The sequence below is a fragment of the Sciurus vulgaris genome (assembly GCF_902686455.1).
Source record: "Sciurus vulgaris genome assembly, chromosome: X".
Lineage (NCBI taxonomy): Eukaryota > Metazoa > Chordata > Mammalia > Rodentia > Sciuridae > Sciurus > Sciurus vulgaris.
Window position 1 is genome coordinate 97,126,326 of NC_136471.1, and position 23,449 is coordinate 97,149,774.

Sequence of the window (23,449 nt, forward strand, 5' to 3'; positions counted from 1 at the left end):
AGCATACTACAGAGATACAGTCACATCAATGTTCATAGCTGCTCAATTCACAGCAGCCAGATTGTGGAACCAACCTAGATGTCCTTCAATTGATGAATGGATAAGGAAACTGTGGTATATATATACAATGGAATATTACTCCGCCATAAAGAATGATACAATTATGGCATTTGCAGGCAAATGGATGAAATTGGAGAATATCATGCTAAGTGAGATAAGGGAATCTCAAAAAACCAAAGGACGAATGATCTCGCTGATAAGTGGATGATGACACATAATGGGGGGTGGGAGGGGTTAGTGATAGTGTTAGGGTTAGGGATAGGGAGGGGGGCAAGAATGGAGGAAGGAAGCACTGTTTAGAGGGAAAAGAGGAGTGGGAGGGGTAAAGGGGAGGGAAAAAATAACAATGAATCAAACAACATTACCCTATGTAAATTTATGATTACACAAATGGTATGCCTTTACTCCATGTACAAACAGAGAAACAACATGTATCCCATTTGTTTACAAAAGAAAAAAGAGAGAAAAAAATAAAATAAAATAAGCCACCACTGGTAGAGCAGCATGAAGTGAACTCCATTATAGTTTTTTCATTAATATTATGAAGGGTAATGTTTTAGAGTTCTTTATTGCCCCATTTTTGATGACAACAAACATTTCTAATATTTGTCATTTCTTGTTGTGTTAGTCAGGTTTCCATTGCTGTGAGAAAATGAACTTAAAGGAGGAAAGATTTAATTTGGATCATTTTTAGTCCATAGTCACTTGGGCCCATCACTTTGGGCCTGTGGTGGCACAGTACATCATGGCAAGTGTGTGTGGTGGAGAAGGTCTGTTCATGTTATGGTGGCAGAGAAGCAGAGAAAGACAGGATAGGGACTGGGGTCCCAGTAGCCTCTTTAAGGTTACTCCCCCAGTGACCATGCTTACTTTCACTATGTTCCACCTCCCTAAGATTTCTCTGCGTATTAACAATGCCACAGGCTGATGACCAAGCTTTAACATATAGGCCTTTGGGGGACATTTAAGATCCAAACCTTAACACTTGGTCTGTTTCCAGTATTTGTGTTACTTCTTAGATATGCAACACATTTTCTCATCTCTTTATGCTTTACTATCTGACTGACTGATAGACATAACAAATTTACATTGTTGAATGCACTGGTGAATTTTGTTAATTTTTAAGGAGTTATGACACTCATGAATCATTTCCATTCCTTCAAGCCTCAATTTTAGCTTTATTAGGCTAGGTTTATGGTTGCCTTCACTCCAGACCTAAGGTATCCCCACTACTAAGACATGACCTCCTCTAGGATGTCCACTGATGGCCTTGGATGACTAACAAGAATGCTCCACTTTGGCACATATTCCAGCCCCATGAGACCTCTGGGAACTGTTCAGCTTACCATTCCCCAATTGCTCCTTTCCTGACTTGAGAAGTTTCACTCTTCACATACTCAGCTAAATATTCAATGACAAACTCAAGGGTCTCCCATGCACCTTTTCACTGTTCTTTCTTGTCAACAACTCCCTTGTTTGCTGAAACTTCCAGCTGTCTCAGCCTTCCCAAACACCAATCGCTTTTTCCTCAACTCTGGATACCATACTCTTCCTGGAAGTGCTCCCCCTCCTACCTCATTTTACAAAGTGCCTCCAGGCATAAAACCAGGGCAAGCAGAGGACTCACCTCATTTGTGTTCCTTTTTCAGCTTTACAACCCTGTGTTGCTTTTGTTTAATATACAGGTTACCTCAAATATTATCCAGTATTTCTAGTTGTTTCCAGCAGGTGGGTACTTTGGACCTCATTACTCCATCATGACTGGAAATCAAATTTGAGTTATTATAATTCAGAGATTCTTGATTCCATAGCTTGATCTCTTTCACTAGTTTTCAAAAATATTTAACCATTGTCTCAAATATTATTCTGAACTTAATGTTTCTTTTCTTCTGGGATCCCAGTTATACATGCCTTACTTTTTATCTGTGTCACAAATGCCTCGGATAGTCTGTATTTGCATTTCCCTCCTCTGAAATAAATCTATTGATCTGTCTTCAAATTCATGAATTCTATTTTCTGTTGTGTCCAATCTGGTATTAAAACCCATACAGTAAGTTTTTGACTGTTGTATTTTTTAGTTGTAGCATACTTACTTTACACATTTTTAGATATTCCTTAAAATCCTCTATATTTTACCCATTTTTATTTTTGCCATATGCATGGCATTTAAAGTGCTTTTTAATTCCAGAATCAAAATCATCTAAGTTTGCCTAATTAGTTTTCTATTGCTGCCAAAACTAATCGAAAACCTAGTGACCTAAAACAACATCCATTTAAACACAATCGTTTGTAGATCAGAAGTGCAGATGGGTATAGCTGAGTTCTGAAGCATGAGGGGAAAATCAAGGTGTACTCTGGGTTGGGCTGGTATCTGAAGGCTATGGGGAAGAATCTGCTTTTAAGTGCATGCAGGTTGTTAGCTGAATTCTGTTCCTTGTGGCTGCAGGACTGTGGTCCTCATTTCCTGGCTGACTCAGCTAGGAGATGCTCTAAGATCCTGAAAGGTCACTTATAGTTTCTTGACACAAGATTTCTCCATTTCAATATGCCAGTTGTTGAATCCCTCCAAACTCTGATTTCCTTTCCCCAACCAGCTAGAGAAAACTCTGCTTTTAAAAGGTTCATTCGTATGAAAGGATCAGGATTGCTCAGATAATTGCCCTTTGGCCATATAATAAAACATAAGCACAGAAGTAATATCTTATTATATTCATAGGTTGCAGGGGATTATACAAGAAAGGAGGGTCCTTTGAGATCATTCATTCTTAGGATTCCACCTACTGCAACTGTTGTTCATTTTCCCTGCCTTTTCTAATACCTAATATTCGTGCATGTGAGACATTGTGTATTGAAAAAGTATAGAGGTGAGCTAGGATACAGCTCAGTGGCAGGGTGCTTTCCTAGCATGTGTGAAGCCTTGGTGTCCATCCATGGTACTGAAAAAAAAAAACTGACGCTGCAGTTGATTTTGTTAGCCTTTTTTCCTCTATAAGAGGTAGTTATGAACTGATCACCATAAATCAATGAGGGCTGATTTGCAGTACTCAGATAACCCAGCTCTTGTTCATCACTGTTCCTCAGGATTTTCCTTCCTAAACTTTTGCTTGAGAGTTTGTTGGTTGTCTCCTCAGACCTGGAAGACTGTTTGAGATTTAGCTCTCCTCATCCCGGGTTTTGAGCTGAGCTGTTTATACTATTTCACTATGATTGTGGCAGGTCCCTTCTTTTATTTGGACTGTTTCCAAATACAGTGAAACTGCAGGTTTCACTTTGCCTTTCTGGTCCAGCTTCCAAGCATCTCATACCATCACAAATTCAGTAAATGTTCTACGGACAAAAACAGTCATGTGCTCAGAGATCTTCTAATTTCTAAGTTAGACTTATATAACTTCTGAAATCACTTGTGAATTACTTTCCCCCTGTACAGTTCATCAGCCTGGACCAAACCCTATACTCAGCACACCAAGAATCAGTAAATGCTCCCAGATAAGATAAAGGACAGCACTTGACAGCTCATCTAGAAAAGCTACTGCAGCTGGACATGGTGGCACACACCTGTAATCCCAGTGACTCTGCAGGCTGAGGCAGGAGGATCTCAAGTTCAATTTCAGCCTGTGCAATTTAATGAGACCCTGTCTCAAAATAAAACTAAAGGGCTAGGAATGTAGCTCAATGGCATGGCATCCCAGGGTTTAATCCCCAGTACCACCAAAAAAAATATTTTTTACATATACATATATATATATATATATATATATATGAAAAGTAAAAGCAGTTCACTTTCTCAAATTTTATTTCATCTAGACCTGATTGCTTCCTTAGTTCTATGATATTTTAAATATGTTATCTACTTATCCCCCCACCCTTGTACCAACTGTTGCAGCATAATTGCTGGCCTGGCAAAACTAACTATAGTATACATGCCCATTACTTTTTATTTTGGAACCGAGAATTGAACCCAGGGCCTCACATAAGCTAAGCATGTGCTCTACCACCAAATTATATTCCCAGCCCTATAACTTTTTTTTTTAAAAAATTTGTACCTTTATTTTTTATTTATTTTTATGTGGTACTGACGATTAAACCCAGTGCCTCATATGTGCTAGACAATCTACCACTGAGCTACAACCCCAACTCTGCCATTATTTTTTTTTAAACATTTAAACCCAAGACAAAAGTGAAGAGATTAAAAAAACAGATAGGATGTCCCCTCCTCTCTTCTATTGGGTGAGGTCTACTGAGATAGACATTGTAGAAAAGCACAAGAATAATTTTCATGGAGCCATGGAATGTGAAGCATAGAGGCTAATACTTGCTATACTACTTACACCAAGTTTTAAGTAGACATCCTATGATTCTGTTTCTTCATCCGTAAAATGTCAGGATGTGTGTGTAGTTGGAAATGTGTGTGGTCTGTCATTATCTGCCTTACTGAATAGTGTAGCCATGGGAATCAGAAGAATTGATTAATTCCTGATTCTCATGGCAGTACCATTATACAATGTAGTTTTTATAAAATGAAAAGTCTTTACTTAAGTAAACAATCAATATCGAGAGATACATAATATCAAGAGATACCACAGTACATTTTGAAAACTAGTGAAAAAGAGTGGGGCAGAAAAGAAGAAAACAGAAAATGAGTATTCAGTAGCAATCACCAAGAGCAGAATGAGAAGGGCTTTGTCTTTTCATATGGGGATTTGGGTTTGCATTGGTTTGTTCGTATTACCTGTGGGACCATGAATCACTACAGGACTTCCTATCTGTAAAATACAGTGGCTTGTAATTTTGGTCACAGGATTTGGAGAGTATAAAGTGTAAAAGAAAATATGAAGATGTTATAATTCTCATTGGAAAATCACTCTACATGTTAAAATTATGAGATACCCATTCTCAAAGGTGTATGATATATTCTTTTAACATTAAAGTCAAACATGACCACACGGGGAAGTAATAAATATGTGCAGGTATGTCAAAATAGGATGATATGTGCAGAACACATAGTAGCAGAGCAGTCATACATTAAAAATAGGTCTGGATAGAAAAGCAGATGGGAAGAAAAAAAACCCAGAAAACTAAGCAAAAGACATTTAAAACAATTCTTTTCTTAAAAAGTTTTTATGTGGTGCTAAGGATTGAACCCAGGGCGTAATGCATGGTAGGAAAACACTCTACCACTGAGCCACATCCCCAACCCTAAAACAATTCTTATTGTTATTCTAAAATCTGAGATTATACTCAGAGGAATTTTTAAAACCAGCAATTATAATAGCAAAATATAACCACTATTAACAGTTGGATGCATTTTTTCTTCCTATTTTTGTGTCTTTCCACATGTGTAATAAACACACAAAAGACATAAATGTAATATAAATTTATATAATGCACATCTTAAAATTTGCCTATATTCCCACAACCCAGATACACTAAAATCATAATAGTGCATATCATTCCCAAATGTCATTTTACACCACAGATCATAAAGTAGTTTTGTAATCTTGAACATTTTCCAAAATTCTTAAAATATGAATGCAATGGCAGCAAATTATTCCAATTTAAGAATATATCAATACTCAATCACCTATCATTGGATATTCAACTTGCTAATAATTTTTATTTCAATTAATGCTGCTAGGCTTTGGTGGCACACAGCTCTAATACCAGCTACTCTGAAGGCTGAGGAGGATCACAAGTTTGAGGCCAACCTGGGGAACTTAGTGAGACCCTGACTCTAAATAATGAAAAGGGATAGGGGGACATATCTCAATGGTAGAGCACCCCTGGGTTCAATCCTAGTACCATGCAAAAAAAGAAAAAAATATTGCTCTTATAAGATCTTTCTTATAAATCCTGATCCTCCTATTGCCTGGTCATTACATTACTTAAAATAGAATAATGACTATTTCTAAGAAAGACATCTCAGAAGGGTATAACCTTTCCCCATATGATATTTACACTTTTGTACTGATGATAGATAAAATTAATGTATAACTGCTCCTTTGTGAGTCCCTTTTGTTTTGGAATCCTGCTGGCTCGTCCCCTCTCAAACTAATCTATTTAAAGATTCTTGCTTTTTTGTTTTTTGGTACTGGGGATTGAACCCAGGAGCACTCTACCACTGAGTCATATCCTCTGCCCTTTTTTTATTTTCAGATAAGGTCTGGCTAAGTTGCTGAAGCTGACCTTGAACTTTTGATCCTCCTGCAGGCATGCACCATACCTGGTTCACTTACAGATTCTCTATTACAAATTAATCTGACAGATAAGCCCATCAAGGACTGCGTTTACAGTCTTCCTAGTCAAAAGGTTTATAACATAATCTTCAGATATTATGTGTATAATTGAGTGTTTATATAATATAAACCTGAGATCTTTTCTACAAAATGTATAATGATGTATCTGACACATGATTTTCCTCACAGTACCTAGGAAAACTGGGTTCTTCGACTTATGAAATTGATAACATCTCCTGAAAATAAGAGCTCTAATATAAAATGAGATTTTTCTTTCCAAAATTTCACTATATTCCTGGTTTTGGCCCTTCATAAATTCTTTGATAAACAATATATTACAACTCCTAGATGAGAACTTATGTTTATTACATGCTTTGAATACTACAACATTGAGTATTCTTAAATCAAATGAATGCTGAGCACAATATCTGAAGGCTTTCCATATTCATTAGATTTACATGGTTACTTTCACTGATTTCTTTGATGCACAGTGTAACAATGTATAACTCAAGGATAGTTATTCCACCTGAAAATTTATTTGTAGGCTTTATGTTTTAACTCCTGTATGATTTCTCTGATGTTTAGTGAGATGTCTTCCCACTGAAGTCTTTCACAGTCTCTGCATTCATAGGGCTTCTTGCCTGTATGAGTTCTATGATATACAATGAGAGTTGATTTTGTACTGAAAAGTTTTTCACATTCATTACATTCATAATTCTTCTCACCTGTATGAATCCTCTGATGTTTAATGAGAGTGGACTTCCCACTCACACTGCTCTCTCACAGTCACTGCATTTATAGTTTCTCTCTCCTATATGAATGCTCTGATGTTTGATGAGTGGTGCCTTCCGGAAAAAGGTTTTCCCACATTGACTTCATTCATAGGGTTTCTCTCCCAAGCGAGTTCTCAGGTGTGCTGTGAGGGTTGTCTTCTGGCTGGAGGTTTTTTTGCACATTCATAAGGCTTCTCTCCAGTGTGAATTCTTTGTTGGGCTACAAGGTTGGTTTTCTGGATAAACTCTCTACCACATTCAGTACAATCATAGAATTTCTTCCCAGTTTGAATTCTCTTTTATTAAGGGCTTGCTTCTGGTGGAGGACTTTTCCTTGTTGATTGGGTTCAAAAATTTCTCTGTAGATTGGGCTTTATCAACATTAGAATGGAGACATAATTTCCAATCTACCTTATATCCATTATTTTCTTTCTTACATAGCTTCTGATTTGACTAAGAAAATTAAAATTATGGTTTGAACAACTTTTCCACGAATAATATTTAGGGAGTCTTTGTCCTATAGAAACAGAGCATTTGTTCAGATAAATGATTTTTCTGCATTCTTGATTACTTTCATCCTTCAGTGTTTCCTTGTCTATGAATGCAGCTTGCCACAGAGGTCTGTCTTGACTTTCTTTGTAGTTATCTATCTGCTCATCAAATTGCCAGACTTCTAGGGGAAAAATATGATGAATCATTGAATTTGTAAGTCTTTTTACTATAATGTTATGGGATAACATTAAGCCCTACATGCCCTGTGGTGAACTCCTATCAATGTGACTTGAGCTGATGTGGATGGATCCTCCCCATGTTCCACAACTGCTACCTGTCCTGACTGCAAATGCAAAGAAATGCTGGCCCAAATTTAACCAAAAAAATGTAATGCATCCAAGCTGAAAACCAAGAAATCTACTATGTGACAAAAATGAAGAGGAAATTTAAAGTGAGAGGGTGATAAAAACCGAATCTGTGTGGCTTTGCAGTTGAGAGATTAAGGCTCTAATCATGAGTGTGAATTCCAGGCCACAGGGCATAAATGCGCAGAGAACTAGAATTGAGCTCCCGGTTTAATCATGAAGGAATCATGAAGGCCATCTCTGTGTATGAAATAGAAATTAGAATGATGTCACTCACTAGTTAATGAAAATGGTAAGAAGAATCAGGAGTTACTATAAGAAATCAGAACCCTAGTCCTCTACCACATGTGGGAGTGCATCCCAAATGGACATCTGAAGTATAACACAAGACCCCCAACATTGAAAAATTCACCTAAAATTGGTTCTACATTACTGAAACTAGTGGGCTTCCTTTCTAAACAGTTCTGCAATGATGTTTCCATAGCTTTCATGGAAAAGAACTCTCATTGAAAAGGAGTTCACAGTAAAAAATCATAAACTTCAAAAGGAAATGAATCACAATGAGTTGAAAACATGTCCACAGAAGTCTGCACATGGATTTTTATTGCAGCTCTATTCATAATGACCCCAAATTGGAAGCAACTAAGATAGCCTTCAGTAGGTGAATGGATAAACAAACTGGTACATCCATACAATGGAATATTATTCAGTAATAAAAAGAAATGAGCGATCAAGCCATGAACAGACACAGAGGAAATTTAAATATGTATGCTACTTGAAAGAAACCAGTCTGAAAAGGCTACATATTGTGTGATTCCAAATACATGACATTCTGGGAAAGGAAAAACTACAGAGATAGTAAAAAGATCAGTGTTTGCCAGGAGGGAGGGGAAAAAGGATGAAAAAGTGAAGCACAGGGAAATTTTAGGGCGCTGAGATTATTCTGTATAAAGTATTAATGGTGGATTTTTGTGCATTTGCCAAAATCCATAGAACTGTACAACACAAAGAGTGAACCTTTATGTAACATATGGACTTTAGTTAATGATGTACCAACATTCACACATACATTGTAACAAGTATACTATACTAATGCAAGATGTTACTATTAGAGAAAACTGGGGTAGGGGAGTAGTATAAGGAAACTTTCTGTACTAGCTGGTCGGTCTATTTTACTATAAATCTAAAACTGTACTAAAAATAAAGTCTATTAATTTAAAATATGTAAAGGGATGGAGATATAACATGAACACCTAGCTAAAAGAAAGGTGGAGTAACTACATTAATTTCAGACAATGACTTCAGAACAAGAAAGATTTTCTAAGACAAAGAAGGACATTACGAAATGATAAAATGGTTAATTCTCCAAGAAGAAATAACAATCCTAAAAGCATATGTACCTAATAACAGCACTTCAAAATACATGAGGCAAAAATGGATACATCTGAAAGAGAAACAGACAAATCCACAATTATTGTTGGAGACTTCAACACTCTTTGTCTCAATAATTGATTGAACAAGTAGACAGAAAACCAACAAGGATATAGATAATGTGAACAGCACCATCAGCCAACTTCACTAATTGACATTCATAAAATACTGCATCCAACAACAGCAGTATACATATTCTTTTCAAGTGCATATGAAACATTCACCAAGATAAGACATATTCTAGGTCTTAAAACAAAGTGTACACATTTATAAGAAATAATACTATTTGCAATAACAGTATCAATGAAATCAATGAGAGAAAGATACTTGGAAACCCCATATATTTGGCAATTTAAAGATATACTTACTTCTAAATAAGCCTTAAGGGACATCTAAAATATTTGAATTAAGTAAAAATGAAAATACAACATATAATTTGAGGGACACAGCTAAAGCAGCATTTGGAAAGATATTTACTGCACTGAATGCATATGAAATAAAGAAATAAAGAAAGAGCAGCAGAAGAAAAAAGTAAAAAATTAGAATAAACAGGAATATCCTTCAAAAGGTGAATGGTTAAACAAACTGTGGTGCATCTGTTTGGTGAATTACTACTCAGTGATTAAAAGGAAGAAACTATTGGTACACACAAAAGGGTAAATCTCCATAGGAGTATGCTGAGTGAAAAGCTCCAATCCCATATGGTTTCATACTGTATGACTCCATTTATATAATATTCTTTAAATGACCATATTATAGAAATGGAGAACAAATGACTAGTTTATGAAAGGGTTGGGAATGGAAAGGAATAGGTACAGCTATAAAATAGCAATATAGAGATCCTTGTGGTGATGTAAATATGTTCTGTATCTTGACTTTATCAAGGATTTGCTGTGATTTGTATCAGGGTTTTTCAAGCTGTCACCATTGGGGGAAACATGGTAAAGGGTACACGAGGTTTCTCTGTAGTATTTCTTACAAGAGCGTGAGAACCTACAATTACATAAAAATAAAAAAAGTTAAATTTTTTTAAAAATAGTCAAATATTCCAAAGAGAAGAACAGTGAAGTAGGACAACAAACAAAAGAAGGGGAATCAAACAGAAAAAAATAATATAATGATAGGCCTAAATCCAATATCAATAATTATATAAAATGCAACTATCTAAGGGGGAAAAACACAATGTATCGATTGATCCTTAAAAAGTATGTTCAACATTCATTCATGATAAAAACTTGGAAAAAAAACAGAATTCAAAGGAAATATTCTCAAATTTTATCAGGCTTGAAAAACCCTATAAGTAAACTTATACCTATGGTGAGAAAGTGAATATTTGTCCTGAGATCAGGGTCAAGGCAAGTATGTTGCCCTCCCTACTCCTTGTCGATATTATAGTGAGGATCCTAGCCAGTACAATAAAGCAAGAAAAAAAGTAAAGACATCTAGATTGGAAAGAAAGAAACTGTCCCTATTCATAACATAATCATTTATGCAGAAAATGCCAAGCCATAAATGAAAGAGCTACTAGCACTAATATGTTAGCTTAGAAATGTTCCAGGATACAAAAAACACATAGAAAAATCAGTTACATTTCTATAAACTGGCAATGATCAATGGGGAATTGAAATATAAAACAAATATGTATGTGTATACACATAAACACACCATTTATATTACCTTCTAAGGACATAAAACACAGGGGTAAGTTAAATAAAATATTGCAAGATCTGTTCATTCAAAACTGCAAAATATTACTGAGAACAAATTTAAGACATTAAGTAAATGGAGAGATATACCATATTCATGAATTAGAGGACTCTATATTGTTAGCATATCAATGATCCACAGATTCACTGCAATCTCAAACAAAATCCTTTGCAGGCTTTTTTGCAGAAGTTGAAAAGATGATTCTAAAATTTATAAGAAACTGTTAAGGACCTAGAAGAGCTAAAATATTATGAAAAGGAAAAACAAAGTTATAGGACTCTCACTACCTGATTTGAACTCTTAATATAAGGCTACAGTAATTAAGACAGTGTGTGATACTGGTATATAGGTTGACACATATGTGTTCAAATGATTTTCAAAAAGGATGCCAAGGTAAATTAATTAAGAAAGAATGACCTTTTAAAAAATGTTATAGGAATAACTGAAAATGCATATGCAAAGAATAATATAAAAGAATGCTGACCCTTACCTCACACCAAATACAAAAATTAACTTATTAACAGTCATAGACTTAAATATAAGAATTAAAATGATAAATCTCCTGGAAGAAAACATGTGAAAAAAATCTTTGTTACTGGGTTAGAGATTTGCTAAATAGGACACAAAAAGCATGACCACAGAAGAAAAACTTGATAAACTGGACTCCATCAAAAAAAAAAAAAAAAACATTTTTGAAAGATATTATTAAGAACAAAACAAGCCACAGCCTTGGAGTATACACTTGGAAAAACAGCTGGTAAAGACTTATAGCCAGAATATATATAACTCACACAATTTAATAATGAACCAAAATGGCAAAATATTACAACAGATACTTAACAACAGAAGGTACACAGATGGCAAATAAACACATGAAAACATACTCAACATAATTAATTATTATAGAAATGCAAATTTAAATCAAAATGAGATCCCCTACATACCTACTAGAAAGTTGTGTTGTTGGTGGGAAAACAAAATGATACAGCCACGTTGGAAAATACTTTGGCAACATCTTACAAAGTTAAACATATGCTTACCATATGACCAAGCAATCCCACTCTAAATCTCATATTTCCCAAGAGATATGAAAACATAGGTCCATACAAATACCTGTACAAGAATGTTCACAAGCTTCATTCATAATAACCAAAAACCGGGAACAAGTCAAATGTGCATTAACTGGTCCATCGATAAACAAACTGGAACACTACTCAGCTATAAAAAGGAACACACTGCTGATGCATGCCACAACATGGATGAACCTAAAAAGCATTAAGGTAAGTGAAAGAAGTCGTATTTGACTCATTTATATGACATTCTAGAAAGAAACAAACTAGAAGGAAAAGAGATGAAGTTCGGGGTGGAGAGAAAGGTTTAATTATAAAAGGAAAAAAAGTGGGGAGGGATGAAAATGTTGAATATCTTGATTGTGGTGGTAGTTACATAATTATATTTGTCAAAATTACAGAACTGTGTACCTAGGAAAGGTGAACTTCACACTGGACATTATACCTCAATAAATCTCACTTGAAAAAAAAAGCAACACAGTAACATCAGAATAAATATATAATGACCATACAAAGAAAATACATACAGAAAATCACATTAGAATATCATAACATATACCCAAAGATCACATGCTAATAATGCATAGCCTTTTATTAAAATACCTCATATGTACCGATGATAAAATACTAACAAATATTGAATTCTAGTTATGATATGCCTTCAGGGAATTTAGGGGGTGACGTGTACTAGTTTCTGCAACTTACATTGAAAAGCACTGCAAAAAATACAGGTAAACTGATGGAAGGACAGAGGAACTGGTAGACAGGAGATAAATGAAATATAGCAAAATGTTAATTATTGAATCTAAGTGGAGGTATTATATGTGCATTCACTCTAACTCTTTTACTTGTTTTTTTTGCGGTGCTGGGGACTGAACCCAGGGCCTTGTGCATGCGAGGCAGGCACTCTACCAACTGAGCTATATCCCCAGCCCTCTTTACTTGTTCTTGATGAAAATTTTCATAATAAAATGTTGCAGGGGAAAAGCTGGGTAAAGAATAGCAAAGTAAATCCAGACTAAATAGAAAAGAGAAAATAAAAGTAAAAGGAGAAAAAGCAACAAAACAAAAGAGAAAGCACGGAGAAATTAACAAAGCTAAAAATTCTTTTTGTGAAAAGATCAACAAACATTATATAAACTTCAGAGGTTCTACTATTACATGTGATTTGATGGTTTTTATTACCACAGTAAGGCTACTCTTAAGACCAACAGTTCCTAGGAGATTTTTGTTATCTGAAAATGACCCAGAGAACTGCCACAGACTTTATCCAGGCATGGAGTAGGGGGGTACTTACAGTGCCCAAACAGATTTAAGTATGGAAGAATGGGGAAAAATTCAAATTGCTTTTTGCATCCACCCCTGGGAGTTACGAGGATTGTCTAGGAATAAGTCCACATGCTCCTGTATTCCCATCACATGTTCTTGGATGATGGCCTTGCTACATCTCCCATTTCCTTGAAATGTCTCTTGGTAGATATTTCAAGCAGTATGCCTTTAACTACACATGGACATCAGAACTCTCTGGAGGGTTACTCAAAGTCCTCATAACTAGGTCCACCCCAGGCTTTCTGAAAAAAAATTCTAGAGAGTGAGCCTACTCATGAACTATTTGAGAGTTCCACAGTAATTATGTGATATATCTCTGGTTAACAATCACTACATTAAAAAAAAACACTTCCAAATGTGTAAAAACAGAGATAACAGTTTTTGAGAGCTTCCTTTGTGCCAGACACCTTTTAGATGCTTTACATACATCACTTCATTAACTTTTGATAATCACTAAGTTTTATCATTAGCCCCATTCTATAATGGGTGAAGAAAGGCAGAGCCATTTGTCCGCAGTGACAGCTAGTGAAAGAAATGGCCAAACTTTGAATCCAGGATATATGGCTTCAAAGTCCATGCTCCGAGCTATTTGTATGTAGATGAATAACAAGTCTCCTTCCTCTGCCCATGCCCAAAACAATGTAATATTTATTCAGTGTCTTTCACCAATCCAACACTGAGTAAGTCAGAACAAGATGCACACTTTTCTATTTAGGGTTTTCTGTGTTCAACAGAGAAATAATCTATAGGGTTTTTTTTTGTTTTTTTTTTTTTTTTTTTTTTTTTGGTGATAGTGGGGATTGAACCAAGGGGTTCTTTACCACTGAGACACATCCCAAGAACTTTTTATTTTTTATTTGCAGACAGGATCTCACCAAGTTGCTAAGGCTGGTCTCAAACTTTCAATTTTCCTGCCTCAGCCTCCCAAGTCTCTGCAATTACAGGTATACTTCACTGTGTCTGGCTGGGCATTTTCTTTCCTTTAGATTTTTTTAGTTACCATATGGAATGCAAACATGTTATTTAAAATTACAAGTGTAACAAATAAAGGAAATAAGAATTTAACAAACTGTGAAGAACTGGGAGCAGAGAGCAAAAGGGTAAGTGAGCTAAATTCTTACCTTTCATTGAGGGGAGATCACACTGAAAATTCAAGAAGTTCAGAAAGAAAAGGTATTCCCTAGACCTATGGCAGTGCTCACCAGAAGAAGTGAAAACAGAATCCTTTAATTAAGGTTGCCCTTGGGAGATGTAACTGGGAATCAATCTAAGATTACATTTTATCCTATGTTGTTCTGCACTTAAGACTGAACATGTGCCTGTCTATATTAGATTTTATTAGAATGCAGTTTTAATATAAGGGCATTGTGCTGGGTATAGTGGTACACACCTGTAATCCTAGTGACTTGGGAAATTGAGGCAGGAAAATTGCAAGTTTAAAGCCAGCCTCAGCAATTTAGCAAGGCCACAAGCAACTTAGAGAGACACTGTCTCAAAAAAAAAAATATATATATATATATAATATATATAAAGGTCTGGAGATATAATTCAGTGGTTAAGTGCCCTTGAATTCAGTCCCCAGTACTAAATAGGTAAATAAATAAATAAATATAAACAGGCATCATGACTCAGGAGGGTGGATTGTCCCTGAATATACTTTTCATCCCCTTCAGGATACCAGCAAAATGAGAACATTCATTCTAATTCCAGGTATCACTGGAAATTAAGAAACTATGCCATCAGCACACCTGGAATCCTCATGCATCTCTGTCAGGCAGCAGATATGGTGCTACACTGAGCTATAACGAGGACATTACAGCCAGAAGATAACATACCAAGAAGAAGCAGGAGAGCAGTGGGGGCCACATAGGCCAGTCTAGGGTACATTTAAGAGAGTGGGTGTATGTATTTGCCCAGTAGGACTAGGCCCTGGGAAAACCACCTCGGGAATCACCTGTAGGTCCACAGGGCCAATATCTGACCAAGGATGATGCTCTGAAATGAATCTCTAATACGTAGTGCTTCTCAGGTTGTGGGTGTAGCTCAATGGTAGAGTACTTGCCTAGCATGTACAAAGCCCTGGATACTATCATCAACACCACACACACACAAAAAGAAAAAAATAGAGCAGTGTTCCTCAGCTTTCCTGTGCCTGCAAATTTTCTGAAGAGCTTGCTGAAATATACATTTTGATTTATTAAATCTGGGGTGAGGCCTGAAATTCAGCATAGAGCCCCAGAAATTCCCAGGCTGCTGGTCCATGGGCCACACTATGAAGAATAAGAGCATTCCAGATAAATTTCTTTGGGATGGGCCCATGAAGAGAATTACTACAAATGGAAGAGGAAAAGGAGACCAATAGATCTGGAGTTTCTGAATCCCTATAAGCAGCTCAAAGGGAAAATAAACAACTAACGTAGGAAAAAGGCAGCTCCATCCACCTAGGACAGAAACATGGTTCACTGAAATATTCTACCTGGGAGTAATAGCTTCCCAAGTTTGTTTATTTTTGAATAATACAAAAAAAGAGTTGAGAGGGAAGAAAGTATTATTAAGAGAAGGAAATGGATCAATGGTGGTAGCATCAAGTCAGATTTGTAAGAGTCTCAGAAGAAATAAGAAAACAGAAACAGTGTGAAGGTTTATGGTATCTGGCTTCAAAGCAAAGGCAGATGAGAACATACATAGCCTAACAGAGTTAAAGGTCACAAGGAAAGCTTTGTTGTCCATACCAACTGCAAGTAACCATGTAGAGTAATTTTCTTGAGGTTAAAAAAAAAAAGACTCCAAACTTCAGACTAAAAGGGCCCACAGCATGCCCATCGAGGAGCAAACATTGGCACCTACAACTATTCTGGTAAAAACATAAAAGCCAAGAAGGGGGAAGAAAGTGCTAAAAGCTTCCAGAAAAGAGGGGGAGAGAGATGAGAATGGGCTTGGCACTTCTCACTAGCAAGCCAGGAGGCTGGAAGAGAGGTGGGATCTGAGAATCAGAAAGACCACCCTCTGTGTGAATGCCAGGTGAAGAACACAAGAGACTGCAAAAGGCCAACAAGGTAGGGGCCTCATTTGGATATGACAACAGCTCATTCATCAGACCAGAGTCATGTCACAAGTGTGGGGGCTGAGAAGAGCTCCTGAGTGCAGACCAGGGGTCCAGCTCCCACAGACAACCAGGGTCCTTATCCTGGCCTGACCCACCTGGATTCTGCTCACCTGGACGGCTCTGCATCAGGGTCCTTCTGTCTGCCATCCAGGCCTCTTCTCCTTGTCCCAACCTGAAGATCACATCTGGTTGGGCAACTAGATACCCTGTTCAGGGGAAATGACATAAGACTGTGGTATTAATGGGGGGCGGCATTCCAGACCCAGGTCCGTCCCTGCAGGCTGAAGATGGTGCAGCCTGGGGGTCTACCTCATGCACACAGCAAACTGCCCCTCAGTACAGAACAGTCACCTAGAAGGTGAGAGCACAAATGTCCTGTCCAGTGTCCAAGTGGGACTATGAATTGTTGACACTGAACCTCCTGCCCAAACTCACTGAGGGTTTCAATGCCATTGTGCTTGCAGTAGCTTGGAGAGGGAGATACTCCTGGGGGCATTCCATGTCACCCTGTGCAGCAGTCCCTCACCCAGAGACACCAGGTGGCTGTAGTTCTCAAGCATGACATCCCTGTAGAGGTTCTTCTGAGCAGGATCCAGTTGTTGCCACTCCTCCAGGGTGAAGTCCACAAACACGTCCCTGAAGGTCAGGGATTCCTGTAACAGCACATTCCTCTTTAACACAAAGGGATCAGCCAGGGGGGCTGGGACAGGACACCTCATGCACACTGAGGGCATACCCTGTGCCTGTTCTAAGATCTTTACCTGTACTAAGATTTTTGATCCTCACCATCATCCGAGGAGAAACTTGACAAATGAAGAATGAAAGGTGCACAGAACATAAAGTAACTATCCCAGGTCACAGCTGGGAATTAGAGATTAAAATCCATATGGTCTGGCATTAGTGCCCCATTTTGAAAATACTACAGTATTTTGTCTTTATACAGTTGTTCTCATGTTGTTCATTAGTTGCAATTTGGCAGAGTATTACAGTAGTCCTCCCTTATCTGTAGGGAATATATTTCAAGACCCCCAATGGATGCCTGAAATCATGGATAGTACTGAATCCCTTTACAAACTGTTTTTTTTCCCAATCTAGACATACTTAGGATAAATTAGGCATGGTGAGAGATTAACAACAATAGAAGAAAACTATTATAACAATAAACTAAATTATGTGAATGTGTTTTCTCTTTCAGAATATCTCTCTGTACCATACTTTTTGTGATGATGTGAGATATGGAGTCTATATGAGATAAAATGAGGAGAATGACATAGGCATTCAAATATGATGTTACTACATAAGGGTTATATGAACACAAGTACTGTGACACTGTGTCAGTGGATCTGATGAACGAGATGGCTAACAAGAGACTAGCATACACAATGTGGATACACTGAATAAAGGGATGATGGCAGCCTGAGAAGGATGAAACAGGAGAGCACATAATTTTATCACATTATGCAGAATGACATCCAAAGTAAAACTTATAAATTGCTCATTTCTGGAACTTTCCATTTAATATTTTCAGACCAAATTTAACTGCAGGTAACTAAAACCACAGAAAGCAAAGCCACAGGCAAAGTGGGACTACTGTATAAAGAGGATTATGTACTTAAAAATATTTTAAACTTTGTAGGGGAACTAGAGTTTTAAAATATCTTATACATTCATTACATATTTACTGAACAGATACCAAACTGTGAGGTCCTGTGAATGTCAAGATTAATAAAATAAATAAATCTCCTAAACTCAAGAAACTTCAATCTAGTAAAAGGAAAAATAGCAACACTTATGAACTCATATATATGAAGGATAAAGTAGCTGGGCATGGTGGCATATGCTTGTAATCTCAGCTACTCCAAGGAGGCTGAGGCAGGAGGACAACAAGTTTGAAATTAGCCTCAGCAATGTAGCCAGACCCTGACTCAAAATTTAAAAGAAAATTAAAAGGTCTGGGATGTAACTGAGTGGTAAAGTGCCCCTGGGCTCAAGCCATAGTACCAAAAAAAATGAAAGGAGAGAGAAATGAAAAATGGATTCATGTATCTAGATAGATAGAGATACACATGTCTCTGAAAGAATGTATGAAAAACTGAAGGAGGGAAAGACCTGGGGATGGGTGGCAGGGAGAATTACTTTTCTTCTTTTGTTGAACAGAGCTTTTGCTTAAAATTTTTATCACGAGTAAAATGACTTTAAAACATGCTCAATCCCACTTATTCACGTTCTACTCAGTATATGGTTTTAGAATTTTGACATCTATAATCTTAAGTGAAATTGGTCTATAATTTTCTTTTTTGTAGTATCTTCATCACATTTAAGGTTAAATGCACTCGTAAAATTAATTTGATTCCCTTTCATCTTTCATTAGCCTAGAAACCTTGAACCTAGAAATTATCTGGTCTTTTAACATTTTGTGAAAGTAGTTATTAGTAAAGACTTAAGGCAAACTTAAAGTGTGAATACCTTTGACTCAAAAATCCAACTTTCAGGTATATCCTCCATAAACAACTTATATTACAGAACAAACAGAAATGTAGCACATTGCTCATGAGGCATGGCTTTTAATATTAAAAAAACAATTTAAAACCTAATTATCTATCAATAGACAACTAAGTGATAACATCCATACTACAAAACTGGAACTGAACTGATCTTTATATATTGACCAGGAACATTACCATGAATATAATAAGGTGGTAAAAGATGGATTGGAGAGTATGATGGCAGTTATGTAAACACACACAGATATGCACACACATAGTTATATATGTGTATATACATATGCACATCTATATACACATACACATACATAATTTTGGTTAATTAAACTGACATAAAAGCATCTATACCAGGATATCACTAACCTGTTAATAGTGTGCATCTCTGAGGAACATTGTGGGACTGGGAGAGGAAATTGATAGTTTTGACTATTATTTTTGTGTATGCACATTAAAACAATAAGGGCAAATTTACCTTTATAATTTTAAATGTAATGAATAAGAACAAGTGACCTAGAAGTGAAGAAAGGGAAAAAGCAAGATGAGTCTATATAGTTACATACAGATTTAAGGAAATGTATAATTGATAAATAGAAGGAAAGAGGAGGTACAGATGCCAAAGGAATTAATAGAGAATTTGTCTTTCTTCTTTGTCTTCTCTCTCCCCTGTATCTTTCTGTCTGTCTCCCTCTCTCTGTCCCTGAGGTAGTCAGGTTCAGTGGAAAACAGTCAGGCCAGAGAGGATAATTAGGTTTTTTCAAGTTTACTATACATATTCCAAAAAGCTGCTCAAGTTTACTAGAAGAAAAAGTAGGGAGAAATCAAGGACTTACCTGGGACATGGCCATCCTGTTCTGCTCTGGAGAAAGGATGGAGGCCTAAAAAGACAGTATTAGGAGGGTCAGTATTAGTGGGGACATCTATAATACCACCATCATCGGCCTAATAATAGCCTTGAACCCTGGGGAGAATGATCTAGAAACATGGCCTAGTAGATACAGACTGTTCCCTTGGGATTATGCTAAGATCATGTGGGTTTTGCACAGGGATTTTGTTTTCTTTACTGGACAGACATATGACTTGTGGTTAAAGACACCTCCTCTATCTCTACAATTTTATTCCAAGAAATCTATCACAATTAAATAATAATGAGTCTGCACAAATCTGCAAAGATGCTCATTGTAGTTCTTTCCACATTTTGGAAGTAACTAAACTTCTGGCAAAGGGCACTATTAAAAATATGACATACAAAAACAGACACATTACATAGGCTTTTAAAATTGCTCTGGAACTTTGTTTTCAGTGCTTAGCATTTTAAAAGCAGGTTATAAAAAACCAAGTGCAATGTGATCTCATTTGTGTTAAGCAATATGTACATAAAGTCCAAAGACCATTTGATGAAATGGCACTGGTTACCTATGAATGATAATTTCAATTTTCTTCTTTACTTGAGAAAAATAAAAATTTAAAAATATTAAATATCACTTATTATCACACTCAGGTGAAAAGACCTTTAGCAAAGTGTGAATGAGAAGGATTCCCTGATGTGGCTTAGAGGAAGGAAACTAAACGGGATTGAGAGGACAGGCGAGAATCCAGCACTGTCAGTTCTATGGGAAGCTGAAAACTACTGTGCTTGCCCTCCTGGCGCTCCACTCTTCACTGGTCCCCTCACTATCTATCCCTGCCCTGTTACTTTCTCCTTTCACATCATTGGCATTTTGATTGCCATGCTCTTCCTTGTTGGGCAGTTTTCAAAAGAAAGTTCCAGAGGGCTGGGGAGATAGCTCAGTCAGTAGAGTGCTTGCCTTGTAAGCACAAGGCCCTGGGTTCGATCCCCAGCACCACCACCCCCCCAAAAAAAAGTTCCAGCAAGGAGCTTCAGCGCAGAGTAACCATCCTACACTGCAATAGTCACTGTGGCAGCATCAGGACAACAGGGGTCAGCCCTGTGGAGCTTAACAAGGCACCTTCTCAGGCCATTTCAAAAACATCCAAAAGAGGCAACAAAACTGGATGACACCATGCCTAGAGACTGCTCTGAAATTCCAAACTCTAAAAATGTAAAATATATTTCTGCACTCTGGTCAGGATGGAGGGAGAATCAGCATGTACTCCAGAGGTGGGTGTGATGTTGACGCTAAGGGACCAACTCAAATCCAGAAGGGTTAATGGCAAGAAAAGGGAGCACAATGCTGTGAACTTAGGTGTGCTAGGGAGAGGAGAAAGGTATGACCTTTCCTAGCCTCATCCTGCCCTTGCAGCCACTTTAGCAGGGCAATTGTTCCACCCATGCCTCCAGCCACCTATGGCATTCATCTCTCTCTCTCTCTCTCCTTGTTGGGACCAAACTGCCCATTGGCACATGGACCTTGATGGCACATGGAAGTTGAGCCAGCCTTGCTCTCTCAGCTGAACAGAGGGTCAAAGGCCACTGTAGGTCCAGCTCTTCTAGGACCGCTGTTCTGTGAGCCTCCAACTCTGGGCTGAGACTTCTTCTCCAACTCACCTAAGAGGAACTCTCTTGTTCCCATGTAGGCAGAACCAAGGAACTCAGAGACAAATACAAATATCTGGGACTATCATGGCAGCACCAGATTTCTGCCTCCCACCCAGAGAGCTCACCTCCTTCTGAGACCTCAGGCTGGGGCTTCTTAGACTGACTGAGGAAGTCAGGGTGCTGATGTGCTGGAGTCTGAAGTTCGTTAGCAATGGTCTCAGTTGTGCACTCAGCCCTGGAAACACAATGACCACAGGAGATTCCATTAGCGACCCCTATGCTACTTTTCATGGAGGTACAGCACATCTTTCTAGTTTCAAGATTTAACATTCATGATGAGCTCCGGTATCGCCATTGAGTACAATACTGCTGTACTAGGAGTCCAGAATCTGGAACCAAATGATGACCTGCTGTGCCACTTCTGTTAGTTTAAGACATAAGTTGAGTACCTTCTATGTGCCTGTTCTATGTGTTGCAGACACATCAGGGAACAAAATCCGATTGCCCTGCTCCTTTGGAGCTTATATTCTAGCAGGGAAGATAGGAAATGAATAACATGATAAATAAAAGACAGGACACGTTGGAAAGGGCTAAGGGCTACCCGGAAAAGAAAAGGGCCCTCTAGAGGTTAATACCCACGTGACTTCAGACAGGTGCTGAGCCAAACTGTGCTGCTTTGTCTCTACAATAAAGCTAATCGTAGCACTACCGCACAGGACTCCCCTGCAGATTAGTGTGAGAACCTCTCTGGGTGCCTGGCCTTTGGTAGGACTCAGTAAGTAGCCGCTGAATGACTCGATGCCAGCAGTCCATCCCTGACTCGCTGACCCGAGAGGCTTGCCTCCAACACACCCCACTGCCCGTGTCACTCAATCCCCACAGGTGCGTCAACCCCACAACCCCACCATCCCTCCCCTTCAAGCCCGTCATCATCTCCCCTCCCCTTACTTCTCCGCCAAAGCCCGAAATCTCAGTGGCGGATGACAACAGCTTCGGTGAGCTAAAGCCGCCCTCCCGGGTGTTCCAAGTACTTCCGCTTCCCGTCACCCCCTGGGAACGCGACTTCGCCGAACGGGGCATGCGCTGTAGCTCGCGGAGTGGGGGTGGGGGGGCGTGGCAACGCCGCCAATGGCCATCTTGGCGCCTGTCAGGGAACTTGGTTCTGAGTGTTGGCACTGAGGCGACAGGGAGCGACGAGAGCGTGTGACCATATTCCCTGGCGAGTTGTAGGAAAGGCCTGGAAAGATGAGAGGGGAGCGGGCACGGCGTGGACTTCCCAGCCGCCTTGCGCCCTCCCGCGCCGAGGCAGAGGCCCCTTTTCCACCTATAGTTCTGCGCTGTTCTATCGCCTGAGCCACACTTTCCGCTTCCATTAGCGCCTGTGAGTAGGAAGAAGTCACGCTTCTGGCGCCAATAGCAGCAGGAGGGCGTGGCCATGAACAGAGTCAGCAGGGCTGTGTGGGGGGTCCTGGGTCAGGCTGAGTCCCGGCAGCACTTTGGCTCCGGCGGGAAGTTGCCGGGGAATAGGGCCTTTGAATCTGTGCTGCAGGACCAGGAACCTTTTGAAATGAAGGAAGAAATCCAGACGACTCATTCTCCTGTAACATAAATGGAGGGGCTTCTGTTCCTGGCACCATAGATACCCTGGAACAATCTGGTGTTTACATTTTTTTTTCCTCTGAGGCGCAGTCCTTGCGCACGCTAGATGAGCGCTCTCCAAAACGAGCCACTTCTTCTGCTCCCGGTGTTTACTTTTTTGAAAATGCATTATAAAGTAGTAGAGAACTGTTTTCTCTAGGGGTGCTAGCCAGTGACAACGTGGTTTGAGAAAAGTTTTCTGTTACCTGTCACGTTCTGGGAGTAAGAAGCCAAGTGTGTACTC

The 23,449-nt window shown here is 38.4% G+C and overlaps 1 protein-coding gene across 11 annotated transcripts; it reads right to left on the reverse strand.

Moving 5' to 3' along the window:
* Window positions 1-6,640: 6,640 nt before the first annotated feature.
* Window positions 6,641-22,878, reverse strand: KRBOX4 (KRAB box domain containing 4). Of its 11 annotated transcripts, none has more exons than XM_079124377.1 (7): window positions 22,516-22,878; window positions 21,693-21,802; window positions 19,901-19,945; window positions 17,093-17,219; window positions 16,677-16,772; window positions 9,324-10,347; window positions 7,597-8,163 (listed from the first exon to the last, which is right to left on the reverse strand). In XM_079124377.1, the coding sequence occupies exons 3-6, from the start codon at window positions 19,913-19,915 to the stop codon at window positions 10,268-10,270; spliced, it is 318 nt and encodes a 105-aa protein (XP_078980503.1). In that variant the 5' UTR covers window positions 19,916-19,945; window positions 21,693-21,802; window positions 22,516-22,878; the 3' UTR covers window positions 7,597-8,163; window positions 9,324-10,267. The 11 variants fall into 11 exon arrangements, with proteins under 11 accessions (XP_078980500.1, XP_078980497.1, XP_078980501.1 ...); XM_079124376.1 differs by having other exon boundaries at window positions 16,662-16,772; XM_079124379.1 differs by having other exon boundaries at window positions 9,324-9,367; window positions 16,662-16,772; window positions 22,516-22,874.
* Window positions 22,879-23,449: the final 571 nt, after the last annotated feature.

Coding starts and splice junctions, on each gene's coding strand:
- KRBOX4 (XM_079124371.1), bottom strand. Junction 16,773..17,092: donor CAGCCACCTGGTGTCTCTGG/GTGAGGGACTGC, acceptor TCCCCTGAACAG/GGTATCTAGTTGCCCAACCA. Junction 7,740..16,661: donor TCCAGGTGAGCAGAATCCAG/GTGGGTCAGGCC, acceptor TTTTTCCCCTAG/AAGTCTGGCAATTTGATGAG.